Source organism: Lucilia sericata, unplaced genomic scaffold (assembly GCF_015586225.1).
Source record: "Lucilia sericata isolate MDLA Ls3-8-SP2 unplaced genomic scaffold, ASM1558622v1 Contig000348F_arrow, whole genome shotgun sequence".
Lineage (NCBI taxonomy): Eukaryota > Metazoa > Arthropoda > Insecta > Diptera > Calliphoridae > Lucilia > Lucilia sericata.
Genome location: NW_023994368.1, coordinates 244,194 through 261,956, shown reverse-complemented (window position 1 = coordinate 261,956; position 17,763 = coordinate 244,194). Strand labels below are relative to the sequence as shown.

Genomic DNA, 17,763 nt, shown 5'->3' with positions numbered 1-17,763 from the left:
TCTGTGAAAATATTTATACAATTGTTGAAATGTTGTCTGGAATTGATGAGATATTTGTTCAGCTGTTAAACAGTGACTTGTAAGAAACTAAATATATGCTTACATTTTGTAGTCTTTTTGAAAGTCCTAACGTCCAGTCTAGTATAGACTAGAGTTTATATCATCTAGTCTACAATCTATAACCTGGTATTCAGTCGAGTCTAGAGTTTACAGTATATTTAAGTTTATTGTTATCAGTCTAGTATATAAACTAGTCTATAGTCTTAGATATAGTCGAGTCTAGTTTATAGTCTAGTTTATAGCCTAGTCTATAGTATAGTTTATAGCTTAGTTTATAGTATAGTCAATAGTCTAGGCTATAGTCTAATCTATAGCTTAGCCTAGTTTTCAATCTATAGTCTAATCTATATTCTTGTCTTAAGTCTAGTTTAAAGTTTAGTCTATAGTATAGTCTATAGTATAGTCTATAGCCCAGTTTATAGTCTAGTCTGTAGTCAACTCTATAGTCTAGTCTATAGTCTAGTTTATAGTCTAGTTTATAGTCTAGTCTATAGTCTAGCCTATAGTCTAGTCTATAGTCTAGTCTATAGTCTAGTCTATAGTCTAGTCTATAGTCTAGTCTATAGTCTAGTCTATAGTCTAGTCTATAGTCTAGTCTATAGTCTAGTCTATAGTCTAGTCTATAGTCTAGTCTATAGTCTAGTCTATAGTCTAGTCTATAGTCTAGTCTATAGTCTAGTCTATAGTCTAGTCTATAGTCTAGTCTATAGTCTAGTCTATAGTCTAGTCTATAGTCTAGTCTATAGTCTAGTCTATAGTCTAGTCTATAGTCTAGTCTATAGTCTAGTCTATAGTCTAGTCTATAGTCTAGTCTATAGTCTAGTCTATAGTCTAGTCTATAGTCTAGTCTATAGTCTAGTCTATAGTCTAGTCTATAGTCTAGTCTATAGTCTAGTCTATAGTCTAGTCTATAGTCTAGTCTATAGTCTAGTCTATAGTAGTCTATAGTCTAGTCTATAGTCTAGTCTATAGTCTAGTCTATAGTCTAGTCTATAGTCTAGTCTACAGTCCAGTCTATAGTCTAGTCTATAGTCTAGTCTATAGTCTAGTCTATAGTCTAGTCTATAGTCTAGTCTATAGTCTAGTCTATAGTCTAGTCTATAGTCTAGTATATAGTTTAGTCTATAGTCTAGTCTATAGTCTAGTCTATAGTCTAGTCTATAGTCTAGTCTACAGTCCAGTCTATCGTCTAGTCTATAGTCTAGTCTATAGTCTAGTCTATAGTCTAGTCTATAGTCTAGTGTATAGTCTAGTCTATCGTCTAGTCTATAGTCTAGTCTATAGTCTATTCTATAGTCTAGTCTATAGTCTAGTCTATAGTCTAGTCTATAATCTAGTCTATAGTCTAGTCTATAGTCTAGTCTATAGTCTAGTCTATAGTCTAGTCTAGTCTATAGTCTAGTCTATAGTCTAGTCTATAGTCTAGTCTATAGTCTAGTCTAGTCTAGTCTAGTCTAGTCTAGTCTATAGTCTAGTCTATAGTCTAGTCTATAGTCTAGTCTATAGTCTAGTCTATAGTCTAGTCTATAGTCTAGTCTATAGTCTAGTCTATAGTCTAGTCTATAGTCTAGTCTAGTCTAGTCTATAGTCTAGTCTAGTCTAGTCTATAGTCTAGTCTAGTCTAGTCTATAGTCTAGTCTTAGTCTATAGTCTAGTCTAGTCTAGTAGTCTAGTCTAGTCTAGTCTAGTCTAGTCTAGTCTAGTCTAGTCTAGTCTAGTCTAGTCTAGTCTAGTCTAGTCTAGTCTAGTCTAGTCTAGTCTAGTCTAGTCTAAGTCTAGTCTAGTCTAGTCTAGTCTAGTCTAGTCTAGTCTAGTCTAGTCTAGTCTAGTCTAGTCTAGTCTAGTCTAGTCTAGTCTAGTCTAGTCTAGTCTAGTAGCTAGTCTAGTCTAGTCTAGTCTAGTCTAGTCTATAGTCTAGTCTAGTCTAGTCTAGTCTAGTCTAGTCTAGTCTAGTCTAGTCTAGTCTAGTCTAGTCTAGTCTATAGTCTAGTCTAGTCTAGTCTAGTCTATAGTCTAGTCTAGTCTAGTCTAGTCTAGTCTAGTCTATAGTCTAGTCTATAGTCTAGTCTAGTCTATAGTCTAGTCTAGTCTAGTCTAGTCTATAGTCTAGTCTAGTCTAGTCTAGTCTAGTCTAGTCTATAGTCTAGTCTAGTCTAGTCTAGTCTAGTCTAGTCTATAGTCTAGTCTAGTCTAGTCTAGTCTAGTCTAGTCTAGTCTATAGTCTAGTCTAGTCTATAGTCTAGTCTAGTCTAGTCTAGTCTAGTCTAGTCTAGTCTAGTCTAGTCTAGTCTAGTCTAGTCTAGTCTAGTCTATAGTCTAGTCTAGTCTATAGTCTAGTCTAGTCTATAGTCTAGTCTATAGTCTAGTCTATAGTCTAGTCTATATTCTAGTCTATAGTCTAGTCTATAGTCTAGTCTATAGTCTAGTCTATAGTCTAGTCTATAGTCTAGTCTATAGTCTAGTCTATAGTCTAGTCTATAGTCTAGTCTATAGTCTAGTCTATAGTCTAGTCTATAGTCTAGTCTATCGTCTAGTCTATAGTCTAGTCTATAGTCTAGTCTATAGTCTAGTCTAGTCTAGTCTTAGTCTAGCTATTGTCTAGTCTATAGTCTAGTCTATAGTCTAGTCTATAGTCTAGTCTATAGTCAGTCTATAGTCTATAGTCTAGTCTATAGTCTAGTCTATGTCTAGTCTCATAGTCTAGTCTATAGTCTATAGTCTAGTCTAGTCTAGTCTATAGTCCTAGTCTATAGTCTAGTCTATAGTCTAGTCTATAGTCTAGTCTATAGTCTAGTCTATAGTCTAGTCTATAGTCTAGTCTATAGTCTAGTCTATAGTCTAGTCTATAGTCTAGTCTATAGTCTAGTCTATAGTCTAGTCTATAGTCTAGTCTATAGTCTAGTCTATAGTCTAGTCTATAGTCTAGTCTATAGTCTAGTCTATAGTCTAGTCTATAGTATAGTCTATAGGCTAGTCTATAGTCTAGTCTATAGTCTAGTCTATAGTCTAGTCTATAGTCTAGTCTATAGTCTAGTCTATAGTCTAGTCTATAGTCCTAGTCTATAGTGTACTCTATAGTCTACTCTATAGTCCTAATGACTGATCCTCATAAAATTTGGCAGAAATATTTTAGTTTTCTAAAACCTTATGCGAGTTTCATCGCTAGTTTTAAGCCAGTTATGGGTTTTTCTGAATTGGACCTTATATGGGGATAGGTAAAATTGTAGACGATATTGGCAATTTTCTATACCAAACAAAATGCATCTAGCTCGTTCCGCTAGTACTCTATCGTGTTCTCAACAGAGAGACGTTCATGGTTAGATCGTGTTAGAATAAGATACGGACCCAGAATATGGGTCTTAGGCCAGTATTTCGATGTATTTCAAACGGAATGGCAAAATCGACATACCCCCATCTATTTTTTTTATGATGGAATTAAAAGCATGACTTGTGTTTCCTAAAGTTATTAAGAAAATGTTAAGTATTTGACAATGCTAAATCCTACTTTTAATGTCAAGTTAACAATTATAACTAATGTCAGTCCTTTTCTGAAAAGGATCTTTTTTCATTCAAAAAAAAAGACATTAACATTTCTTAGATTTTTATTTTGCACAGACCACTGTTCAGTTCAACGAACAGTTAGTTGACTACGTGACTTTCAATAGATTGATAAACACATCTAGAACTATTCATTTGATTTCCATTTTACTAAATGAGATACAGGTAAATTCTAACATAAATTTGTGTATAAGCATGATATAATGAATCATTAATATCTTTATTTTTATTAAAAAAAAAAAAAAAACCAAAAAAAAAAATTCATAACTAAAAACAATGTAATTAATATATGTATATTTAAAAAAATGCTTAAACTTTATTATGATATATAAAACAAATGCTTGTATTTGTCACCCACTGGATGAAGTCCACAAGAACGTTTGAATTCCTGACCCACATCACGGAACCACTCATTGCAAACTGTTTAAATAAACAATTAGAAAGTTATTCTTATAACTATAAATTTGGTTTTTATAATTGTCTTGAACTTACTCCATTTTGAACCCTTTAAAACAGGACAGCCGGCATGTCTGGTGCGATAATCAACTTCTGTAGAATTATGTTCGTTGTACCATAAGACCAGACTGTTTTTAATGGGTGGCACAGCTAAACGTAGGAAAGGAAAAGCGGTAGCGCCGCCCAGTTCAACATCATTGATCTGAAATTATGAGAATTATTTATTTTAAATTTTTTTATCATTTCCTTTGGTGAAAACTTGATTTTTCTTACATAAAACAGGGCCGTTAATATGCGATTTTCATTTTTACCAAATAACTCATTGGGATCCTATAAAGATAAAACAGATATTTTAAAATTTCACAAAGTTTAAATTTTACCTTCCGATTAACCTACCACTGCAAAATCATAGTGTGGTGCATAGTGACCACCAATGCCATAATTTGCCACCTGCATTGCCTCTCCGGTCGCCATACTCAAACCTGTGATATCTTCTAAACGTTGATAAATCTTATTCAAAAACTTATGTTTATCCCAATATAACCATGTCTGTTTACTAGTGCGTTTTTCCGATAACTGATGGCTTCCAATTCGTGATCTTATAACATTATTTCCAACAGCTTTTTTGATCTGTTCGATTTCGCTATCATAAATGGCCTGATGATAGAAAGCCACAAACGGATCATGGTTTAGTTCTTCCATTTTAAAGGGACCAATGAAATAGTAAGGAATATTGTTGGTAACATAGCGACAGCGTAAATTACGCATTTCGGCATCAGTTTGCGATAATTCGCCTCTACATACTTGATTATATAAGGTATCTAGTTCAGATTTCTGTAAATGGGGTTTAGGAGTTTTAATTTAAACAAATAAGTTTCTTCTTATGTAAATTAGTACCTTTGGTGGATTGTTAATTGTTCTCACTCTTCTTTCTTCTATAACAGCCTTTTCGAATAATTTTTTATTGGCCAAACCTATACGGTTATCTGGATCGAAGCGTAAAAGTTGTTGATTCATATATTTAGCCAATTTTAAATTATCTGAAAAATAACGAATGTATTTTTAATTTAAAACACTTAAAACTTCGTATAAATAAAAACTTACCACCATAAAAAAGGGCAACATGTAAATATTCCAATATATCGACATATGATATAAATGGAAAATTCTCCATAGGATCTATTTCTCCTTCAGCCAGTACCTCATCCAATTTCTCTAAAGCCTGCATAAACCATTCACTTGCTGGCAAAAACTCACTAGAATTAAAAAGACCTACACCCATGACATAACAATCATGGGCACTCAACTCTTCGCTGTATTTGTAACCGAGTATATTGCCCATGGCTACTTCGCTAGTATCCAATTGATACATGTCTTGTAGACGTGACAAACCACGGGCAGCTCCTTGTAAATCTTTAACGGTGGGTTTGGTGAAATCCGACTCGTATTTTGTAAAGCTTCTATTGAATTCTTTGGAAAAGGATGAATTAAACTTATCTATTAATATACGTTTGGTTTATATAATTACCGAGATATTCATTTTGCATGGCGATGATTTCATCATAATGTTTCCAGTCCACAACCAATCTCTTTATAATACTAAAAGCATTTATGGGATCTTCGAAATAATTCTTAACACTGTGATTCATTTTCTTATGTTCCAATTCGGTTTCGTCAAGAAAACTGAAAAAGTATAAATATATATGAGTTCTCGGCAGAAAATGAAATCGAACTGTAAAACTGCCAAAACTGAGGAGCTATAGGTCTTCAATTTTTCTCAAATATTTTTCATTAATAAGGTTTGTTTGGTATTGCAAATGGGCAATATTGGTTCAGGATTTTATCTAAGACCTATGTAGTTTTATTTACCTATAATTTATACTGATCATCGGTCCACATTTTATTCCGTATGCAGAAAAAACTTCAAAGTACAAAACTAGGGAAAAGACAGACGGAAAGGGAGGGGCAAGAAAGCGGGGAAAACGCGGGCACGCGCGCCAAGGGAGGAGGACGAAAACGAACGAACGAACGAACGAACGAACGAACAACGAACGAAACGAAGAACGAACGAACGAACGAACGAACGAACGAAAACGAACGAACGAACGAACGAACGAACGAAAACGAACGAACGAAACGAACGAACGAACGAACGAACGAACGAACGAACGAACGAACGAAGAACGAACGAACGAACGAACGAACGAAACGAAACGAACGAACGAACGAACGAACGAACGAAGAACGAACGAACGAACGAACGAAAAACGAACGAACGAACGAACGAACGAAAAACGAACGAACGAACGAACGAACGAACGAACGAAGAACGAACGAACGAACGAAAAACGAACGAACGAACGAAACGAACGAACGAACGAACGAACGAACGAACGAACGAACGAACGAACGAACGAACGAACGAACAACGAACGAACTAACTAACTAACTAACTAACTAACTAACTAACTAACTAACTAACTAACTAACTACTAACTACTAACTAACTAACTAACTAACTACTAACTAACTAACTAACTAACTAACTAACTAACTAACTAACTAACTACTAACTAACTAACTAACTAACTAACTACTAACTAACTAACTAACTAACTAACTACTAACTAACTAACTAACTAACTAACTAACTAACTACTAACTACTAACTAACTAACTAACTAACTAACTACTAACTAACTAACTACTAACTACTAACTAACTAACTAACTAACTAACTAACTAACTAACTAACTAACTAACTAACTAACTAACTAACTAACTAACTAACTAACTAACTACTAACTAACTAACTAACTAACTAACTAACTAACTAACTAACTAACTAACTAACTAACTAACTAACTACTACTAACTAACTAACTAACTAACTAACTAACTAACTAACTAACTACTAACTAACCTAACTAACTACTAACTAACTAACTAACTAACTAACTAACTAACTAACTAACTAACTAAACTAACTAACTAACTAACTAACTAACTAACTAACTAACTAAACTAACTAACTAACTAACTAACTAACTAACTAACTAACTACTAACTAACTAACTAACTACTAACTAACTACTAACTACTAACTAACTAACTAACTAACTACTAACTAACTAACTAACTAACTAACTAACTAACTAACTAACTAACTAACTAACTAACTAACTAACTAACTACTAACTAACTAACTAACTAACTAACTACTAACTAACTAACTAACTAACTAACTAACTAACTAACTAACTAACTAACTAACTAACTAACTAACTAACTACTAACTAACTACTAAACTAACTAACTAACTAACTAACTAACTAACTAACTAACTACTAACTAACTAACTACTAACTAACTAACTAACTAACTAACTAACTACTAACTAACCAACTAACCAACTAACTAACTAACTTTCCTAAGGGATTGAGCCGCGCTGAATACGAATCTGACCTGCAGAAACTAACTTTCCTAAGGGATTGAGCCGCGTTGAATACGAATCTGACTTGCAGAAACTAACTTTCCTAAGGGATTGAGCCGCGCTGAATACGAATCTGACCTGCATTTTGTTATCGTGTCCTCAATTTTGCACGTAATTTTTGGCTCTATTTGAGACGTTATGAGAGCGCCATCTGAAAGTCCATTCTTTCGCAGCTTAGGTGAAGATATCTCGAAGAAGAAAGAAGATATGTCAGATGTTAAGCCGTCATTTTAAAGCTGACAGAATCAATAATTCAACAATTCAACTATATTGGTACATACGTCTGTCTGTGAGTCTATTTAAACCTTTTGCACAAAAGTTATTAATTTTACTCTCTTTTATACTTGTCAAACCATACACTTACCTTACAATTTTCTCTTGAACCTTTCTCACATTACTAATATAGTCTTTAACAGCAGTTATAAAATTCTCCTCCATGATCAGAAGCTTCTCCAAACCCATCACCGAGGAATAATATTCCGCTTTATATTGAGGCAAAATCGTTAAAAATATTAAACATGTTGATAAACTGAAAACACTATAAAACCATGACATTTTTGAACAACAAATTTAATTATTTTAATTCTAAAAATAATTCTTAAATTCTACTCTCCACAACTTTAAAAACTAAACTAAATTAAAAATGGAAATTTCATTAGCTTGAGAGTTGGAGCATATTCAAAATTTCTTTTTTCAAACCCAAATTAGTTAAAATTCTGTTTATTTAAACAAGTGTTTGTCTCATTATTTTTATTTGGATTTATTTATAGTTAATTATTTGTTTTTATAACAACTAACAAATGTGTTAGAGTAGCAGAAATGAATTGTTTTACATGTTTTGTTATAAATAAAAAAAAAGGTTAAAAAATTATCAATAAATAATTTCTATTAATTTTATTTGCTTGTTTTTATGCTTTAGTTTTTTTTTTTTTTTTGGTGATGTTTCTTCATTTTAGTAATTAATGTCTTAAAATAGTTTACACAATAAATCAATAAATAATAAGACATTTTAAATTAATGTTTTAAATGCTATACATACATATGTATGGATTGTCTTGGATTGACAAAAAATATTACAATATCTTTAAGTCTTGTTTAATTAAATAAAAAAAAAAAAATTAACAGAAATTTAACTTAAAATCATATTCTAAGTCAGACGGATGGACTTTTATGGTAAGCTATGTATTCACGGTTGTCAGAAAAAGCATTGCCATTATATTGTAAAGCGTCAGACACTTAACAATCGTGTAAACACATTACGTTGCCATTGCCAGATAATTTTCAGACAATCTTTTCATTGACAGATGTGCGAATTTTTGCATCTGACAATGGAACCATTGACAGGTAAATGTTTTCTATTGGCATTAAAATAACATATGCAGCTAAATCAAGATCTGGCAACTTTTGCAACAATCTGACAACCGTGTGAACTGACAATTTTTGTTGCCAATGAAAATTTAAGATTTTCTTGCAATCGCCTGAACTGACAATTATGCTAACAATATTTCACTGTCAGCACATTGTCAGATCTGACAACGATGTAAGATCTGACATCCGTGTATACATAGCTCGATTCTTGTGATCAATCCATTAACATCAGTTTAAAATATTTATTTTAAATCTATTTAAAAGTGCTAAACAATAACTTTGTATATTTTTCCTTTTAGGTAAGCGAATTGGTTTCTGCTTTTTAACAAGTAAGTTCATTTTTTTCCTTTTTTTCTTCAATATTATATACATATTTCTAAATTTATATATCAATTTCAATTGAGAAAATGCTTAATGATCAATTTTTAGATTGATTATTTAAGCCAGAAATGGACATTATAATCATTTTCCGAAGAAGACATTATATGGGGGGTAGGGTCAATTATGGACCGATCCAAATAAAATTCGACGGAGAGATTTTGGATCGCATCAAACTTATGTGTGTCGAGTTTCATCGCTATATTCGTATTTTTAAGCCAGTAATAGGCATTATAGTCATATTTTAAAGATGCCTTGTATAGGGGGTAGAGTCAATTTGGACCGATCCACATAAAATTGGGTAGAGAGGCTTTGGATTGTCAGAAACTTGATTATGTAGTTTGTTTTGCTATATTCTTATTTCTAAGCCAGTAATGAGCGTTAAAGTAATTTTCTGAAGGGGACCTTAAATGGGGGGTAGGGTCAATTATGGACCGATCCACATAAAATTTGATTGAAAGGTTTTGGATCGCATCAAACTTATGCGTGTCGAATTTCATCGCTATACTCGTATTTTTAAGCTAGTAATGAGCGTTAAAGTAATTTTCTGATGGGGACCTTATATGGGGGGTAGAGTCAATTATGGACTGATCCACATAAAATTTGGTAGGGAGGTTTTGGCTTATCACAAACTTACTTATGTGGAATTTCATCGCTGTACTTGTTTTTGTAGGCTAGTAATGAGCGTTAAAGTAATTTTCTGAAGGGGACCTTATATGGGAGGTAGGGTCAATTATAGACCGATCCTCAAAAAATTTGGCAGGGAGATTTGTTCTCATATGGAACTTGTTTATGTCGGATTTCATCGTTATACTCGAACTTTTAAAACAGATATGCCCGTTAAAGTTGTTTTTCGGGAGTCCGCTTGTATGGGGGCTATCCGAAAATGTGGACCGATATCGACCATTTGCAGTACAAACAAACCTTATCTATAGAGAATATTTGTGGAAAATTTCAACCCTCTACCTCATTCGGGTTGGACTCTGTCGTGTTTTCAACAGACAGACAGATGGACAAATGGACCGACGGACGGATATGGCCAGATCGTCTTAGAATTTAATAAGGACCCAGAATATATATACTTTTATGGGTCAATGACCAATATTTCGATGTGTTACAAACGGAATGACAAAATCAATATTTCCCCCATCTTTTTTGATGGTGGTTATAAAAAGTATGTTAATAGGTAAGTGGTTAGTTTTTTTGCTATATAACGTAATAACAAATGTGCAATAATATAAGGATCTCTTTAGGAAAATGGGTTTACCTATCATAACTGATTTAAACACACCAGCATAGAATCGGTTCATGATTAGTCCCAATATCCGTAAACATATAAATAAACACACATGTTTAAATTCACACATATAACCCCTCTCGCCAATAAGATGGAAATAACCTGGTCCTAGATTTTCTAGATTAGATAGGTTCCATAAAGATATTTCAAGAATACTAAGAATTAGCATCAAATAATAATTACTGAATACTGCTTCGAAAATAAAATTAACTAGCCAATTTTATCGACCAATGTGGTCAGATGTTATTATAGTAGAATAAGAGGCGTATAGTCGAAACCACGCTCAGTTAAACCAACAACGCCGTCAAAGCTTCAACGAAGATATTTTGACGTATGAATTTTCTGAAATCACTTCTTACCACCTATACCACCTGGCATACCATGTCCTAAGAGAACCGCGAACCAAGAAACTTTCGAAAGTAATTTTAACATTCCGTCAAGAGAGATTAAGATTCACATCAAGTTTCATGTCAACCATAATCTCTTTATCAATTTTGTTATTAATTTATAGAAAATTTTCTATAAAAAGAAAATTTATCGAAAAATTTCTATAAAAAGAAAATTTTCGATAAATTTATATAAAAAGAAAATTTTCGATAAATTTATATAAAAAGAAAATTTATCGAAAATTTTCTATAAAAAGAAAATTTATCGAAAATTTTCTATAAAAAGAAAATTTATCGAAAATTTTCTATAAAAAGAAAATTTATCGAAAATTTTCTATAAAAAGAAAATTTATCGAAAATTTTCTATAAAAAGAAAATTTAATCGAAAATTTTCTATAAAAAGAAAATTTATCGAAAATTTCTATAAAAAGAAAATTTATCGAAAATTTTCTATAAAAAGAAAATTTATCGAAAATTTTCTATAAAAAGAAAATTTATCGAAAATTTTCTATAAAAAGAAAATTTATCGAAAATTTTCTATAAAAAGAAAATTTATCGAAAATTTTCTATAAAAAGAAATTTATCGAAAATTTCTATAAAAAGAAAATTTATCGAAAATTTTCTATAAAAAGAAAATTTATCGAAAATTTTCTATAAAAAGAAAATTTATCGAAAATTTTCAATAAAAAGAAAATTTATCGAAAATTTTCTATAAAAAGAAAATTTATCGAAAATTTTCTATAAAAAGAAAATTTATCGAGCAATTTTCTATAAAAAGATAATTTATCGAACAATTTTCTATAAAAAGATAATTTATCGAAAATTTTCTATAAAAAGAAAATTTATCGAAAATTTTCTATAAAAAGAAAATTTTTCGAAAATTTTCTATAAAAAGAAAATTTATCGAAAATTTTCTATAAAAAGAAAATTTTTCGAAAATTTTCTATAAAAAGAAAATTTATCGAAAATTTTCTATAAAAAGAAAATTTTTCGAAAATTTTCTATAAAAAGAAAATTTATAGAAAATTTTCTATAAAAAGAAAATTTATCGAAAATTTTCTATAAAAAGATAATTTATCGAAAATTTTCTATAAAAAGAAAATTTATCGAAAATTTTCTCTGAATTTAAAATTTATGAAAATTTTTTCTAAATTGAAAATTAATAGAAAATTGTCTATAAAAAGAAAATTTATTGAAAATTTTCTCTAAAACAAAATTTATTGAAAATTTTCCTTAAAAAGAAAATTTAAAGAAATTTCTATAAAAAGAAAATTTAACGAAATTTCTATAAAGAGAAAATTTATCGAAATTTCTATAAAAAAATAGCAAATTTTGCGAAAATTTTGGTTGTTTTTAACATATTGTTACCAAGAAGAGCACTTTAGACATTTGTCTATTTATAGGAAGAATTTATATATTTTTATTTTCTTTCTTTAAAACAAAACATGTAGCAGTTATTAAAAAGATAATAAATGGATAAATTGTGTTTATAACCAAAAACGTTAAGACTCACGTTTTAATATATTATAATAAAAAATAATAATAAATAAGAGTGCAACCAACTGTTGATTAAACATTTTCACTGATAACAATGAATAAGTGCCAATATTGAAATAAAATCAAACAAATAACCAGAAATTCATTAAAAAGAAATCATATCAATTTTTTATTGTTTATTAACTTTTGTTTTTTTAACGGCAATTGGCTAGAACAAAAAAAAAATGAACACACTTAAAAAATCATTTCGATGTCTACGTGAAGAAGTTCATAAAATGTTGCAAGTCAATTGATTATTGTTAAACAGTGGCGTAGGTAGCATATGCCGAGTGGGGAGTAGCAGAAATTAGTAAAACATTTTGCAATTCATGGTTTATTTGTTTTAAAATTACTTTTGGTTTTAATATTTATCTATGCTACTTTTTATTTATATTTGTTTAGATATGTATACTCCATGTTGATACATTGTAAAATGTGCATACATGTGCTTTTTTTTTGTAATCATTATTATTTTCCGCATTTATTTTTGTTTTCATAATTACGTGGTGCACTCAGCTACATTATTTTCATTATGTTAAATGTGCATTTATTTATGCATTCATATGCCCGTAGCAAACATTTTGTGTATAGTCCCTTAAAGGTATTGAATCAATGGAATTCTAAGGCAGTATAGAGTGTCAGTCAGGATCTAATAGCATATAAATAGGGGAACAAGCTGTTTCTTATTCTATTTCAAAGGAAATTGCTGCCTTTGATTCTACATTACTTACTTACTAACTAACTAACTAACTAACTAACTAACTAACTACTAACTACTAACTAACTAACTACTAACTAACTAACTACTACTAACTAACTAACTAACTAACTAACTAACTAACTAACTAACTAACTAACTAACTAACTAACTAACTAACTAACTAACTAACTAACTAATAACTAACTAACTAACTAACTAACTAACTAACTAACTAACTAACTACTACTAACTAACTAACTAACTAACTAACTAACTAACTAACTACTACTAACTAACTAACTAACTAACTAACTAACTAACTAACTAACTAACTAACTAACTAACTAACTAACTAACTAACTAACTAACTAACTAACTAACTAACTAACTAACTAACTAACTAACTAACTAACTAACTAACTAACTACTAACTAACTAACTAACTAACTAACTACTAACTAACTAACTAACTAACTAACTACTAACTAACTAACTAACTACTAACTAACTAACTAACTAACTAACTACTAACTAACTAACTAACTAACTAACTAACTAACTAACTAACTAACTAACTAACTAACTAACTAACTAACTAACTAACTAACTAACTACTAACTAACTAACTAACTAACTAACTAACTAACTAACTAACTAACTAACTAACTAACTAACTAACTAACTAACTAACTAACTAACTACTAACTAACTAACTAACTAACTAACTAACTAACTAACTAACTAACTAACTAACTAACTAACTAACTAACTAACTAACTAACTAACTAACTAACTAACTAACTAACTAACTAACTAACTAACTAACTAACTAACTAACTAACTAACTAACTAACTAACTACTAACTAACTAACTAACTAACTAACTAACTAACTAACTAACTAACTAACTAACTAACTAACTAACTAACTACTAACTAACTAACTAACTAACTAACTAACTAACTAACTAACTAACTAACTAACTAACTAACTACTAACTAACTAACTAACTAACTAACTAACTAACTAACTAACTAACTACTAACTAACTAACTAACTAACTAACTAACTAACTAACTAACTAATAACTAACTAACTAACTAACTAACTAACTAACTACTAACTAACTAACTAACTAACTAACTAACTAACTAACTAACTAACTAACTAACTAACTAACTAACTAACTAACTAACTAACTAACTACTAACTAACTAACTACTAACTAACTAACTAACTAACTAACTAACTAACTAACTAACTAACTAACTAACTAACTAACTAACTAACTAACTAACTAACTAACTAACTACTAACTAACTAACTAACTAACTAACTAACTAACTAACTAACTAACTAACTAACTAACTAACTAACTAACTAACTAACTAACTAACTAACTACTAACTAACTAATCTAACTAACTAACTACTAACTAACTAACTAACTACTAACCTAACTAACTAACTAACTAACCTAACTAATAACTAACTAACTAACTAACTAACTAACTAACTAACTAACTAACTAACTAACTAACTAACTAACTAACTAACTAACTAACTAACTAACTACTAACTAACTAACTAACTAACTAACTAACTAACTAACTACTAACTAACTAACTAACTAACTAACTAACTAACTAACTAACTAACTAACTAACTAACCTAACTAACTACTAACTAACTAACTAACTAACTAACTAACTAACTAACTAACTAACTAACTAACTAAACCATAAATGACCCCTACCCCTCATATATGGTCCCCTCCAAAAAATGACTTTAACGCCTATTACTGGCTTACAAATATGAGTCTAGCGCTGAAATTCGATATAAGTAAGATCATCACGATCAAAAATCTATCTATCGAATTTTACGAGAATCAGTCCAATATACCCTACCCCCCATATAAGGTTCCCATCAGAAAATTACTTCAAGGCTGATTACTACGTTAATGAAAAGAGTATAGCTATGAGAGCTGCAATCTCTCCATTTACGGCAAACGGTTTGATGATGTGTATATAAGATTCGGCATAGTCAAATATAACACTTTAACTTGTTCTTATTAAATTTGAAAAATTACAAAAATGGAGATTTCTGCCTCTGTTTCTCTTTTTCCCCCTGTAACGACGCCTTTTGTAAAAAAAAACAAATTACATATTTCTATGCCTCTAATGTGAATTTTCAAATAATTGAAAATAAATGACTTTAACAACACTATAATACATAATAGTTAAATTAGTTTTTTAAATTGGAGTTTTTTTTATTACATCGTAAACAAATTGTAATGAATTATTGCATGTTTTATTCATTTTAATGATTTTATTACATTTTCACTAAAAGAAAATGTTGCTTAAAAAACTAGATCGAATATTTTTAAAGTGTTTACACTCCTTTGCATTTTTATGTTATGTTATGATTTAAACAAATTGCACAATATTAAAATAGTAAATATTTGAGTTATTGCAATATTTAAAAGTTACAATAAAAAAGTATCAAAAAAATATTGTAAAATGTTTACAACTTTAACCAACATTTCACTGTGGTTCCAAATCAAAATCTAGGTTTACAAAATTATTTGAGGTGCTTTCTTATAGAATTAGTGTCTCTGAATGCAAAGCTATTAGCTATTTTTGAGTTTACAGTAGGGTCTAGTTATATATAATTATATAGTTAAAAACATGTTTTTTTTAAAACAAAGTAATGTATTATTTGCAATTAAGTTATTTATGAACCGATTTTGTTGATTTCATGTCTGATTGAATTGTTGAAGATTTGGACTCCGAAGATATCTGGTGTCTTCTGAAAATTGATTTCAACGTATATACGGATATCCCCTCGGCCTTGATGATCTTCCCTATTGTGGTGTTATTACAATCCGTTAGAAAATAGGTGATACCAATACCTCTAGTCTGTCGACACAATAAACTGGTGGTATCCTCGGCCTATTCTTGGAATGATTTGACCTGGGGTCGAACCAGGAAGCCTTGAATCGGGTACCACGGGAACCGGTAGTCCACAGGGCAGAGTTTTGGACTTTGTCTTGTTCCGGTTATTAGAGTGGTCCCTTCGGAGTGCAAACGGTGGCTGTAGTTTAAAACCCAAATTTGCGGAAAGAAAATGTTGGTTAAAAGACTGATACACGATAAAGTCTTTATAGACTTTAATGTAAGATCGCTGCTGTACCCAAGACAACAGATATACCGCAGAGGAGTGACTGTGGGACTTAGCGTTGAAAATGAGTTGGTGTAAAGTGTATATATGATACGGGATGTATGTAGAAGTATGCGGGCCTCACTCTTTTCATACCAGATTTACCACATTGTGAGTAAGAACAAGTCCTCGGCTTTTTTAATATATATGGTCCGTCAGAATGATGTATAAAAATTGCCACCGGCGTGTAAGCACAAAGGGGCGGACAGACAAAATCGACTCCACTATCGATAAGGAAATATATATACTTTTTAGGGTCGAATAATTATATTGTAGAAATTATATAAGGAATAACAAATGTATATATGTATACACTTCTCAGGAAGAAGAATGGTATAAAAGCCATTGTTTGGCACACAATAGAATAACTGAAGATGTTGTGAGTACTACGGCGAACTAACGAGTAAGAGGCCCAGATTCGTATTTTGTGCAAAACAACATTTTAACTCCCTATTTGTAAGTACTTATTTAAGTAGTTTCTTGTAAGCGAGCGTGGTAATTATTTGCCTTCAATGTGAAAGTTTTATAAATTTTGGTTTAAATCCTGATCCTGACCGCAACAAGATGTGGAGATCTATTGGAATATTTACCTAAGACGAAAATATATCTTAAATTCCTCGAATAGTATTAACATGATCGTGTGTTGATCTTTGTACATGGATTTTTCGAGGGTTTTTGGCTTTCTTAAGTTAGATTAGGCCAGTATATCTTAATTTCTCACACGCAGAGAAAAAACATGATTCAAAATGGTCACTACAACTATACTATATTCACTGTAACAGTATATTGTTATCAAAAACTAATAATTATTCTTTTAATTAGAATTTAACAATATTTTAGTTACTGTAAACATTTTAATGTTCATGGAAATTATAACTTAATTATTTTCTAGCGAAATCGCTATAGATTATGATAATTTTGAATCATCATTTCATCATGTAAGACAATGTTATGTTAAATAAGAAAATAATATGATAAAATATTGCAATCATAATATGTTTAAACTACAATCATAAATTTAACCATAATATGTTGCTCTTAGATCATAGTTACCACAACTAAGTTTTTTTCTGTGAGTAAAATTAAAAAAGAAGAGAACTTTTTCGAAACTTTAGGTGATGATAACGTTCTTTGGTATTGGAGGTATTGAGTCGGAAAACTAATATAGATGTTATGTAATAGTTATTGAACAGTAAGTTGTTGAGTAAGTACAAGTCAAGTTACTTATGTTTAAACTGGAATTCTGTACTTTTTTTAAACAAGCACTTTGTTTTACATTTCACATTTATATTTCAACTAAATTATTTTACAAT

General features: G+C 30.3%; 1 protein-coding gene across 1 annotated transcript; it reads right to left on the bottom strand.

Moving 5' to 3' along the window:
- Positions 1 to 3,898: 3,898 nt before the first annotated feature.
- Positions 3,899 to 8,190, bottom strand: LOC119603942 (prolyl 4-hydroxylase subunit alpha-2-like). Its single transcript, XM_037956244.1, has 8 exons — positions 7,932 to 8,190; positions 5,603 to 5,757; positions 5,179 to 5,544; positions 4,972 to 5,114; positions 4,471 to 4,908; positions 4,348 to 4,404; positions 4,111 to 4,276; positions 3,899 to 4,038 (listed from the first exon to the last, which is right to left on the bottom strand). The coding sequence occupies exons 1-8, from the start codon at positions 8,120 to 8,122 to the stop codon at positions 3,938 to 3,940; spliced, it is 1,617 nt and encodes a 538-aa protein (XP_037812172.1). The 5' UTR covers positions 8,123 to 8,190; the 3' UTR covers positions 3,899 to 3,937.
- Between the last annotated feature and the right edge of the window lie 9,573 nt (positions 8,191 to 17,763).